Source organism: Egretta garzetta, unplaced genomic scaffold (assembly GCF_000687185.1).
Source record: "Egretta garzetta isolate BGI_Z169 unplaced genomic scaffold, ASM68718v1 scaffold508, whole genome shotgun sequence".
Taxonomy (NCBI): domain Eukaryota; kingdom Metazoa; phylum Chordata; class Aves; order Pelecaniformes; family Ardeidae; genus Egretta; species Egretta garzetta.
The window spans coordinates 1,483,922-1,496,357 of NW_009260609.1; the positions used below are offsets into that span (position 1 = coordinate 1,483,922).

The 12,436-nt window shown below is 42.7% G+C and overlaps 1 protein-coding gene across 1 annotated transcript in view; it reads right to left on the reverse strand.

Annotated features, from left to right (window-relative positions):
• SYNE2 (spectrin repeat containing nuclear envelope protein 2) overlaps positions 1–12,436 on the reverse strand; it is a 181,869-nt gene that overhangs the window by 32,798 nt on the left and 136,635 nt on the right. Inside the window, 6 exon segments of the mRNA XM_009644870.2 lie at positions 2,559–2,725; positions 3,739–3,897; positions 7,634–7,789; positions 9,795–9,920; positions 10,701–10,895; positions 12,311–12,428. Of these exon segments, the coding sequence (XP_009643165.2) occupies positions 2,559–2,725; positions 3,739–3,897; positions 7,634–7,789; positions 9,795–9,920; positions 10,701–10,895; positions 12,311–12,428 (921 nt within the window).

Consider the following 12,436-nt stretch of genomic DNA (forward strand, 5'->3'; position numbering starts at 1 on the left):
CGGGGCGGGGGCGCCGCGCCCCCCCAGCCTCTCTTCTGCCGGTACAGCCGTGGGTGCACAGCCCCTGTACCATGCCCCGCAGGCTTCAACCTCCCTGGAGCCAACCCATCCTAACCATTGAATGAAACTGGTGATGGCAGATGTTTGAGACCATGTGAGGATGTCTGGACTGTGATGGCTTCATGCAACAGGGCCAACAGGAATTTTGCCACCGCTCTATTTTCATGTACTCTTTCAGCACAGCTTAAATATGATTATCCTTTAAAAGTTTTATGCAAAAGCAAACTGGAAAGGAAGGAGACAGTCTGCCATAATGGGGCATCACAACTCATGCTCACAGGTCATCTTGCCACCAGCCCAAGGCTCCTTGTTCTGCTCTGCTCCCCCATTAGAGGAACAATTGGTAGAGCTGCTGCCTCTTCCCCATCCCCTGAGCTTAAAGACAGGCTACCCAAAATCACAGGAGGACCCTCCTCTTGAGTGCCCCAAAGCAAAGTGGGTGAGGTGGAAATTTCAGTCAACCGAAGTATAATTTAGTTCCTTCAGAATTCAAATCTCAGTGGCAAGCCACCACTGTAGCAGTGATCTTGAAATGGAAAGTTGGAAGGTTGTAAACAGGGCCTAATAAACTCTTAGGACCATACTCAGATTCTGCTGTGAATGTCTAGCCTGGTGCTTATTTATGACTGAGCAGCCAAGAGCAGCTGAGCTGTGAGCAAAGCCCAACCAAGGTGGATTATGTGAGGGAGGAAATGTGCTACATCCATGCTGCAAAACGCTGCAATATGCTGAACCTCTGTTAGCATTAAGTCTAAGAGGACCAGCAGAGCCCACTGGGCTGCCTGATAACCTTGGACCACTGAGGGAGCTGCTTAAAACCACATTTTTGGGTCCTTCCAGTTCATTACCCTGGTCCCAAGCACAAAGCTGGTGGAAATCACAAGTAGAAGCTGGCATGTTCCAGAGCTTTTGGGATTACGAACATGGGAACAATCATAAAGCATCACATCAACTCCCCAGTAGCTGCAATATCCACTTAGATATCCCAATACTGGGAGCTACATCGATGCTCCAGGCAAATCAACATTAATGTACCTCAAAGCACCACCATACTCTTGTCTAAAGATTTAAGACTTCCCAGGTAGACCAACAACTGCCCTGTTGTCACAGACCGTTTGAATAAGACTGCCAGATCTCTCTCTAAATATCCCATCAGTTCTTTAGCATATTTTCCTAAAGATTACTAGAAATGTGCCATGTTTACCTCAGTTTTAAAATAGTGCATTTTAATTTGCATTTAAAAACTGCTACAGTTCCAAACTAACACACAGCAGAACACAAATGATCATAAAAGTGCTGCAAAAGTGGTGTGCTACCATAAGATGAGAACAGAAGAAATGTTGTTATAGAAGTGAAGCTTTCTTTCCTACACCAGATCAAATACAAAGACACCTTAAGACAACCATGGCAAGACTATCTGCAAAGTGTTAGATCTTAAGAAGGCAGCTTCTGCTTAATCATTCACGGCTCATGTGTCACCATTAATTCAGATCTCCTGATTAAGATCCACCACACTTAGCACTACACTGTCACAGCACAACCACCCACCTTCTGTCCCAAATGTCAACTGAGGACCCAGAGAGGGGGGTTACAGGCGAAAGAAAACCTTAGGAGAGAAGTTTAGACCAATACTAATTTGGTGTTAGCCTTATTATTTCTGGATTACTAATAAACTCGGGCAGGCAGTGAGCCCAGCCCAGCATCCTCTTCCCAGACTGTGGCAGAAACTCAGAGATAATAGTGAAATGGGATCGTCTCAGTAAGACTAATACTAAAATGATCATGATGTTCTTAACTCTGTCAAGTATAATAATGATGTTTAATCCTTTAAGAAGGGGTCATTGCCTAGACCATGCAAGTTTTTGTTTTACTTTCAACTGATGGTATTTTCCATTTTACCATTATGCAGAAGATCTTGAATTTAAAAAATAAACTCATGGTGTGGTCTTCCAGTTGTTATTAGGAAACAGACTAAGTACAGAAATAGCACTAATTTTAATTGAAATTTCATACACTTTTGAATGTAAAAAAGGAACATTATCATTATATAAAACTGACTGTCTACAGAAATAGGCCAGGAATCTATTCCCAAATTCTGTGCGTTCATATATATAGGGTGAAATAGAGGCTTGTCTTAAAATAGGAGGCTCTCCTAAAGAGCCCAAATGAACTCCTACTATACTGCCTTAATTTTAAGTTGCAGTTCAACACATGCAAGAGAGAAATCACTTTGACTCTTCCTTTTACATAGGTCCCATGATTAAAATTATATTTTATATGAATACTAACACTCTGCCCTCTACCATTAGATAAATTAAGACATTTGGTGTCATAATACAGCAACAAGTCAGAACAAAAAAGCATTAACTTCAGTTTAATTTGACTCTCAAGAAAAAATTTCAACAGAACTGAAAAGTCATGTCAGTCTGTTTCTGATGGTCAAGGACATTAGCCACGGACTTTTATCTCATATAAAACATTGAAAATAATTTTCTTACCGTGCTCCAATGACATCAAAGAGATGCTGCCAGCGATCATTGATTTTGTTGAGTTTATCATCTATTTCTGCAATTCGGCTCTTGTTGCTAGCCTTGATTAGCTGATCGCCCATTTGTTTCAAGTGAAGCTTATTTTCACTAAACAGGTTTATTTCTTCCATGCAATCCTGATAAATATACACAAACATTGCTTAATTCCTGGGAAAAAACAAAACAAAACAACAAACCCAAACGAAACTATCTGTTTCTTTTCCCACGTGTGTAATGTGAAGTCTGGTTTGGCTTGTGATGGTTGAGGTTTCTACATTAGCATGTAGAACTCTTTCACTTAAAACAAAACAGAACAAACCCTCAATGGAAAAGCACTCTCACAATGAAGCCACTATGTAAAAATAAGCAGCTTAAAGACTTGCAAGTGCCAGGAGTAAGTACTCCTAAAAATAGCATTTATTCTAATTTTGTCTCTGCTTTCCTGATTTAACATAATTTTTCAATCAAGCTACCTCAGAAGAACCCAAATTAAAGTCTAGGATGCCTTTATTTTGCTGGTATTCTTATCCAGAGGAGATCTGGGATTAGATATTGGGACCTTTAAGCCATGGGGAGGAACACTAGCAAAATAATGGTCCTGCTCAAAATCAAGCTAATATGAAAGTATTAGAAAGCACTGACTGCACTGACTACCAAGGAGAAGGGGCAGAATTAGGTTTTATTTTTGGTTGTGATAACTTCTTGTTTTCCTGGCCTACCTACTCCGCCCTTCAATCTAATCTGTCCTCTGACTACTAGTTTTGTAACTGCCCACATGGGTGGAGGTGGTGAGAGCAGCGAGATGCTCCCAGGACACCCCTGATCCCCAGCAGGGAAAGCTCTGAGCCGGGCTGTGTGTGCACGTGTGCCCAAGAACCCCAACAACCCAGACCCCCGCCACCACAACTCACACACATCACACTCCACGCCTGAATGCAGTCAGGTGGCATTTCTGTTTTACATTATGCTCTGTCTGAACATCAAGAAGATGATAAGAGCTGAGGCTAGAAAAGCTCATCTTCTCACAACAGCCTGTATGTGCTGGTTTTATATCATGTATCACTTCCAAGAGGCAAGGAAAAAATGAGGAATGGTGTCTCTCTAACGAGCTATCAGACTGCAATTGAAGAAAAGTGGCGTTACTACTTACCTTCTGCAATTTGTCTATCATGTCTTCAATGCTAACATCTGCAGTCTGCAACACTTCACTTTCCATTTGTACCAGCCAGGAGCACAGCTCCTTATTCTTTTCATTGAACACAATCCAGGCATTGAGCCTGTCCTCGATCTCCTGCTTACGCAGAGACACCTATGGTTAAGCACACACGTTAATTGCTGGCAGTATCTTTCTCAGGAAGGAAACAAGCAATTATGAGCCTTCTAATTTCTAGTCTGCATTCGTTCATATTCCATTTTGCAGGAGCAGTTATCAAATATCGCTAGCTTTCTTTTGAAAGCCAGCAAGCAGATTGTTATTACATCTTATTTTGGATAGCAGGACCAAAAGTTGACTAGCAAACACCAGATTCTCTCCCTCAGAAGAATTAAACTGAATCACAGCTTTATAAATAATGAGCTTATATAACAATTTAAGTACTACTCAGTGAAAACCTGAAAATGCCAAACAAAGCAGGAATATAAAATATGTAATTACCACATACTGTTTAGTACGATCTCATATACAACACAAGAGAAATAACACCTAGGTAAGTTCTTATTTTTCTGCAACTGTAAAAGAAACTTTGCAACTACTGACTGCAATTATTTTATCTCTAGAAAAACCCCCCTTCTTTTCTTTCCATTTGCTCACCAGTTCTTGGAGAACTTCCAAAAAAATCAGCATCAAGAATCCATCCTTTTTATTGAAACTATGGATCTGATGATGCCTGAACCAGCAAAGCTAGTATCACTGCTCCAACACCTCAGAAAGAAGCAGGGTCATTCTTCTACTAGCTAACAGTACTTATTTTTAGCCTAGGAGTCTTAAATACATATTTGTATTCATTTACCTACTTTGGTGTGTTCCTGTAATAAGATGTATGGGACAAAGGAAGCAAAAAAATAGTACAAGCTCTACTAAAACAAAACAAGACAAAAAACTAACCCCTCACCCTCACCAATAAACTTTCTGTAAAGAAGACTGAGCATAACATGTTGCTTGCCTTGGCTGCGAATGGCCACTCTAAATATCACCCCATGGTAGGAAACATTCCCTCTTGACATCTAACATGCATCTTATACAGCATATGGCTCCTCATAACGATTCTCCTAGACTATCTCTTAACACTGCTTTGTACCTCAGAGTGAAGTTTAAGTGTGCAGTGCAAAAGCAAGACCAGCTCCACACAACACCAGGATCAAAAGAGGAGGTACCAAGTGATCTCCCACTATATTGCATTTGTCCTTTAAATTCTTTTTTTTTTTTAAGGAGGGGACAGGGAACTGACAGTAATTTCTGAATCTTCCATGCTGATCTAAGCAAAGAGATGAGGCTGAAAGCAATGTTCTGGGACACAGGGAAACATCCCTGGAAACATTCAAGGCCAGGTTGGATGGGGCTCTGAGCAATCTGATCTAGTTAGCAGTGTCCCTGCTCACTGCAGGGGGGTTGGACTAGATGACCACTAGTGGTCCCTTCCAACCCTAAACATTCTATGATTCTATGATTCTATGAATCTCCAAAGTTCTTACTGGGAAGAAGCCTCCTGGAGACCCCAAGGACTCAGAAAGTCTCCCTAAGATGGCCTCTGCTCTGGGATGCTCCCTCGTACCCTGAGCCTCATCCTTCTTCTACCACTTGCAGCATCTCCCATGTGTGGAGGCAAGTTAACTTTGCCCATGGAAGAAGAGACTTTGCACATCAGCAAAACCATCATTAAATCCTGAAATGATCCCAACTCCATTTTTGCCTGCTAAGCACGGGGCAAGGCAGGACTTTAAGAGCAGGAAGCACCTTTCAGCTCTCTAAGCAATACAGATTTGGATTAAAACAGGAATGAGCCAAAAATATCCCAGACAAGTTTCTAGGAACATGAGCCCTTTACGCCAGACCTTGCTTTGAGCACTTTCTTCTTGACTAGCTGCCCCAGGACACCAGCTCCAGTTTTGCATCCACAGGGTAATGCAGGAGCAATGTGGGCATTCCCAAGAGAGCCAGAAAAAAATATCAAGGCCCAGGCACTCAACCCATACACTAGCATTCACTAGGCCAGGATACTTGCTGATATGAATAGTTAAAGCTTTGACCTACATGCACCTTGCAAGGGCTGCTATGTAAATGCTAATCCCTTGCGTGCATCTGCTCACTACGTGTGTTTGTGTCCCTGCCCGGTCCGGCGCAGGCATCTGGCTGCCCCGCTCCCGTGGCCGTGACAGCTGCAGCCGCGTCTTGCTCTTAAAGGCTTTCACCACTCTGCATTTATACTGTGGATTTTTCTTCACACAATGCATCTTGACTCCTCTCATTTGTTAGCCAACACAAAGCAGCTGTGCTCGCAGCAGAACCCATAAAGTCTGCTTTCCTACCCTCGTGTCCAGCGCTGAGCATCAGTGCGGGCTCTCCGGAGGCTCATTAGGGCTGTGTCAACATTTCAGTTTGTCCCTCCACTGCAGCACTGAATAGATACCTCCCACTACAGATTTTTGTGTGCCTAACACAGTCACATTAATGTCACCCCTTTCTTCTCTCCAAGATAGACTGAACTAAATGTTGTTCCCTCAGGAAATTAAAATAGAAATTTTGAATAAAATCTGAACTTAAATTACTGTAGGAGATTACTCCTTGGATAGACTGTAGTGGGGTACGTACAAAAGATTGCTTAATTTTCAGGGCTGTTCACCACAGTTGAAACAGCAGGTATCAGCAGTTCACCAAAAAGGGAAAAACAACACAGTTCTCATTTATAGGCTAAACTACAGATTTCCATTAGGAAAATGGTTCAGGCATTTTGATTTAAAAATAATGGCCTATATTTCTCAGGAGGGGGAAGGGTGTCTCTGGAATTATTTTCACAGTTCAGAAACATTAAAAGAGAAAACACTGGTTGTAGATTAACCGTCCAGTGTAAGGCAAAGATACTAAATTCTTCTTTCTTGTTGCAATGCAAAAAATAACCCCAAATAACTATTTCATCACACCAAAGTTTGTGAAATAAGCTGTTCATTACTCTGGCAATATTCCCACCTAGATGGCTTTACCTTTGCCTGAGTAAGGTTTAACCATGAAATACTAACTCACTTCAATACTTCTTTACAAACTGTAAAATGAAAGCTATTGACTTGTGAGTAGAGAGAGGCAAGAGTTTGGCTTCCTGGCATGTAGAGCTATCCAGAGTAACTTAAGACCCAGATGTATTTTACTTCTTCCAATCCTGTTAACAGGGCAAAGTAAACACACATTCAAACTGCATAATAACCTAATGAATCAAGTTCATGTGACTTTGCTGGTAAATGTTCCCCAGCAATTTTACATGCAGCATTAAATTAAGTGTAATATAGCAACAAGTCACAAAGAATGCAAATGTTTCACAGTATTTTACTGCTACAGAGAGGACAGGTCAGTTCTTAATGTGTTTAAACCCAAGGAGTTAGTATTTAAAGACATTTAAGTTTTCTTTATCAGCTCCCCTGGCATTTTTTGGTAACATCAGATTGCAAAGACTTCCCCCTTCCTTTCCCTGCTTCATGCCCTCAGGCAATTCCTGTGTTTATCCTTCCCCCCACACCACCCCCCCTCCCTTTGGCAGCCCAGAACAAAGCCACCTATTTCAATAAACAGCTGCATTTGAGCTCTGTGCAATTCAGGCACTCACTAGTTTGCAAAAACAAACAAAAAAAACCCCAAAAAACCCCCAAACAGTCTGTGTCCAGGAAACAAAGGGCAAACTTCACCCTGGTCAGCTGCACCAGGAGAAGCCCCATCCCCACCCAAGACTGCAAAAATGAGCCAACCTCAAGAGAAAAATCATCTGCTTACCTGCTCCCCCTTTTCTGCCAGGCCCTGCGACTATCCCGCTATAAAACCCCAGAGAAAGTGGAAGACTTACTCGCAAGCAGAGCTCTTCCCACTGCCTGTGCAAATGTTCAACTTGCTCCTTGAGCACCATCATGTCCTCGGTGAGGATGCAGTGAGCCAGCTCCACCTTCATGGCCCGCAGCTCCTTCATGTTGTGGGCCCAGTCTGCCAGCGACTGCTCCAGCTCCTGCATGGAAACGCACCCAGAACAAGCCTTGGCACTAAGCTCCTCTGGTTTCCAAACCTGCTGGTTAATCCCCTGCCTGGCCTGTGGGGGAGGAGAGGAGGGGAATGTGCAGCCGCTTGTGCAGCGCTCTGCGGCTGGACTGGACGGGGTCCCTGTGGATTTGGCTCAGGGCCTGACTTGGAGCCCACTGGAGCCCAGGGCAGAGCTGCTCCTCGTTAACTGGTGCAGCCTCCGCTGCAGCCAAAAGTGCCGAAACGCTGCCTTGAACCCTTGCAACTCCCCACGATCCAGGGCAGCGTTTGGGGTTTCACATCCAGGAAGGAACTTGCCCACTCCTTTGGGTTTTCTTTTTATTTTGGCCAAGTTGCTTTCCACCTGCATTTGTTCCATTTCAGGTTATTTATTTAAATGCTAAAAAATAAAGTTGGTTCCCTTCTCTGATGAATTTCACAGGCACTTCATCAGATTTGTCAGGAATGTGGTGCTTTTAAACTGCTCGTTCACAGAAACATGCTCGCTCTTCTGCTTTGTACCCCGGCTTCCCCTTTCCCTTTATAACAAGGTTATGAATTTTCTTTATCAGTGTTAAAATTGTCACCTAAAAAGCAGAGACACCACTGCATGCAGCTGGGAAACTTGATGACTCTACACATGAGGTAGTAGGTCCCATTTTGCAAGGTGGTTGCCAGGAAGTGTTGCTGGCTCCTCTAACAAAAAAAAAGCTTTTACAGAGGATCCAATTTACCTCATTTTAAAGTGAAAAAATTGTGTTTGTATCAGAAGTGTGCTGGTTCCAAGCCCTGCCAGCATTTTCACAGGTCTTTTGATCCAGCCACTTATCTAACTCATTAAAAAAAAAATCTGATCTGTTTCAACACTGGAACCCAAACAAATCTGAGACTAAAATTTACCTGAGCTCACAACAAGTTACTCCCTACAGATATGCACACGTGCATTTATGTATCTTAACAAGGATGGAATTTCATGGGACTTTGCTAGCCTTGCATGAGGTTCAGGCCTGAGAGGAAAACAGCTTTATTCAATAGAAGAGTGAAATGCAGGGAGAGGAAAGGAGGTCCTTCTCTCCCATGCCATTTTGGTCCTTTATGTTATTATACTGTGACACCCAAGAGCAGCAACTGCACTGGCACTGTCTGGCCCTGCTGCCTCTGCAGCTGAATTTCTCTTAATGGAGTGAGAGGCAGGAGCTGTGTGATGCCATCTCACAAACAATTCAGGGCCACAGCAAGGCTGCTGCCGTGAGAAAGGCAGCCAGCACTCACAAAGAAGATTTCAGACAGCTGATAATGAGTTCAAAGCCTTGGCTTGTTAATAAGCCTATTTGTTCCCACTACATAGGTCAACAATTCACTTCATAAAAGGATGATGAAAGACTGACCAGTCCAGACAAAATGACTCCTATCCCTTGGAAATACTTTCCTTGCCATTTAATTTTCATGGTGCACTATGGGCTGCAAGGGCTTTTGCCACTCCCTTACTCTTAATTTTCCTTCTCTTTAATTATTCTCAGATCCCACAGGTGTGCATGGTGCTTTGCAGACTTACAAGGTCTCTTGCCTGAGGAGCTCCCTGCCCAAAATAAACTGGGAAACAAAAAGGCAGATTCAGCCACTAGAATAGCAGCCAAAGGAGCTGAGACCAGGGAGTTGTTTTTCCTTTTGTTTGAGGAACTGCTTATTTTATAAATTGAGATTGTGGAAAGGGAGCAGAAGCAGGAAAAGAAATCCAAACACTACTACTCTTCTTGTAATCTTCTTGGTCGGCTGGACTTTTGCAGATTGGCAGCAATCAGGACGGTATAAAGGAGAGAAATTCAGTATCACTGAAGAGCAGGTAAGAGGGAAAACTGATTTTACAGGGATCACCTGTTATGCAAAGACTGCATCTGTTTAAATACAGTATGGTTGCTCAATACCTTAATGTGTTCCTTGGCTTTGTTATGCGAAGACTGCATCTGTTTAAATACGGTACGGTTGCTCAATACCTTAATGTGTTCCTTGGCTTTGTAGACATCTTCATGTTCGACTGGAAGTGGATCTTTTACTTTCTCCTTTAGCTCTTGCAGCCTGCTTTCTAGTTCCTTGGTTTGCTTCTCGCAGCAGTCCCAAGTCTGCTCAAGGAGACCCAAGAAGTTAAAAAAGGTAAAGATCCTTTACCATGACATATTGAACCATATTGATCTGTTACAAAATAGCCTCTTCAGCCGCTGAAGTAAACAAACCTGTGCTCTGGTTATTTGAATTTTCTTTTTGATACATAGTACTGCCCACAAGAATTTGGTGCATGGATTCACAGAACTCGAACCCTCTCTTGTATTTAAGGCTTGCCTTAGAGAGCATTTCTGCTCATTTTGTTCTGTTCAACCTGAGAAGCTTTAAACACAGTTTTTGGGATGGGGATGGTATTGATGACAGTATTAAATTCTAAGACATACCTATGTGCTGTCTAGCCATGAAAGCACGTTCATTGCTCTAAGGACATAAACATGACCAACCCTTCTGTTTAGAGGTGCAACAACACAAGAAGCAACAAGTCATGATAACTCCCTCTAAGCTAAATTTTAGCTCAGGCTTTGCAGCCCAAAGCAGGAGAGCGCTCCAGGCCAGGGAGAGCATGAGAACAATCAGAGTGGGGACATCCATTGTAGCAACAAATGGATGCCAACTCCATTTTCCTTTGGAGAATCCCAAGACCATCGTTTTAGCTTCCCACATGCCCTTATGGCACATGACATAGGCACTTCCCTCAGAGCCTTTCAGCAGTGAGCAGCAGCTCAGCATTTGCCTTTTTACTACAGAGCTCAGCCCTGGGGATGGTGGGGCAGGGAAGCTCTCGAGACCCAATGCCAGAGAAGCAGGTGCTGCTTCTCCCTGGGGAGGGCATTGCTTACCTGTAGGGTGCTGCTGAGCTGCATCTTCTTCTTCTCCAGCTGGACCTGGGTGTCTCCCCAACTCTGCTGTAACTGGCTGAGCTCTTCCTGGAGAAGCGCGTTGGTCTCGGGATCAGAGACCGTGCGTAACTTCTCCCCGACATCGATGATTAGGGAGTACATGGCTTGCCACCTCTGAAGAACCACTGCCTTACACTTTAAAAGGAAAAAGAAATTAAGTTTCTAAGCTGTTCTTCACAAGCTTTAGAAGCGCACTCCTGGCATTTCACTTGGGAAGAAGTGAAGACTCACAAAGGGAGTTGCAAGGCATTAGTTTGTTCACATTCATGAAGGTGTAATGAATAGATCTTCTCCTATCTGCTCTTTTAATTTCAGAAAAATCAGATTCTTTCTGATCTTCTGAACTATAAAACTCTGAAATAGCTTTTCACAGACTGAATCTATAGAGTGAAAGTACAGTGGTTACAAAAAGATGGAAATGCAGTTGTATGAGTTACTCAGAATAAAAAAACAGTTTAAGTTCTGTTAGCACCTCTAGTATCAACACCTAAGACAAAATTTTTCAGAGGTAACAGCTCTGTTAATCATGACATACTCCAAATAACTTGCCTACAATACAAACTGGTCTATAACACAAGCAGATATGATCAGTTTCTTTCTGTAAAACAACAGCAGGAGGGAAGGGCATTTTGGAGTAGGAAGGAGAAGACTTTCTGGCTTTTCTCACTAAGGAAAAGCATGAGCACTAATGTGTAAAATCTACTGAAAATCATCTTTGCACAGCAGGTAAAGATAGAGATGAAATAAACAGGGCGAGCGCCAAATGGAATACTGGTAATGTGTTAATCCATCAACATTAGGTGTGTGGGAACACAATAAATCTTGGACCATGCAAATGCAAATAGCATTCAATAACGTATTTTTGAAAGGTTTTGATTGCCTTAAGCAACCATCAGGTTCACTGCTTATTTTTACTTTCTTATAAAGCAAAGAGGTGCATAATGAAATGGAAAACCAAGATACCCAAAATTAACAGAGGAAATTTTTTTTTTTTTTCCACTGCACATAAAATGCAGAACTTACTGCCCTGAAGAAATGCTGCCCAGGTCTGTGCATCCTGGAGTGGTGGCTCCAAGGACAGACCCCCTTGCAAGTGCTTTATCCTCTGCTCCTGGCACCTCCTGCCCATCCCTGCACACACCGGACCCACAGGGTCTGTCTTGTCGCATATGTGCCTGCTTCCTTCAGGCAAACTGCAAGGCCTGCATGCAGCAGTCATGTCAGTAAGGTGCATACAGACCTAGGGGGTACCTGCTGACCAGGGTTCCTGCCTAATCTTTCTGGCACCCTGCATTTCCATGTTCATAGCAGTAATATTTTTAAAGCATACAAGGCTACTAAATGACAATGTTGACCAGGAAGTTTCCTAGTATAATGAGCCTTTCACAATGTCACTGTTTTCTCATCTGTGCTCAGCTTTAAGAAAAGTTGTCAGCAATTGTTTTCCCCCAAAAGCATGTGATTTTAAAGCTTTTTACCTTATTGGACATAAATTGTTTTAGTCTGAGAAAACCCACAGATTTTAGATTTATGAGAAATAAATACAGTACCTTGAAATCGTGAATTAGATTTCTAAGCTGGTAAAGGCTATAGCAGTCCTGGCTCTTCACAGCTATGAGGAAGCCGTTTGTATCAGCAAGAAATCTGCTGAGACTCTGTAGGGAACTCCTGCAGTG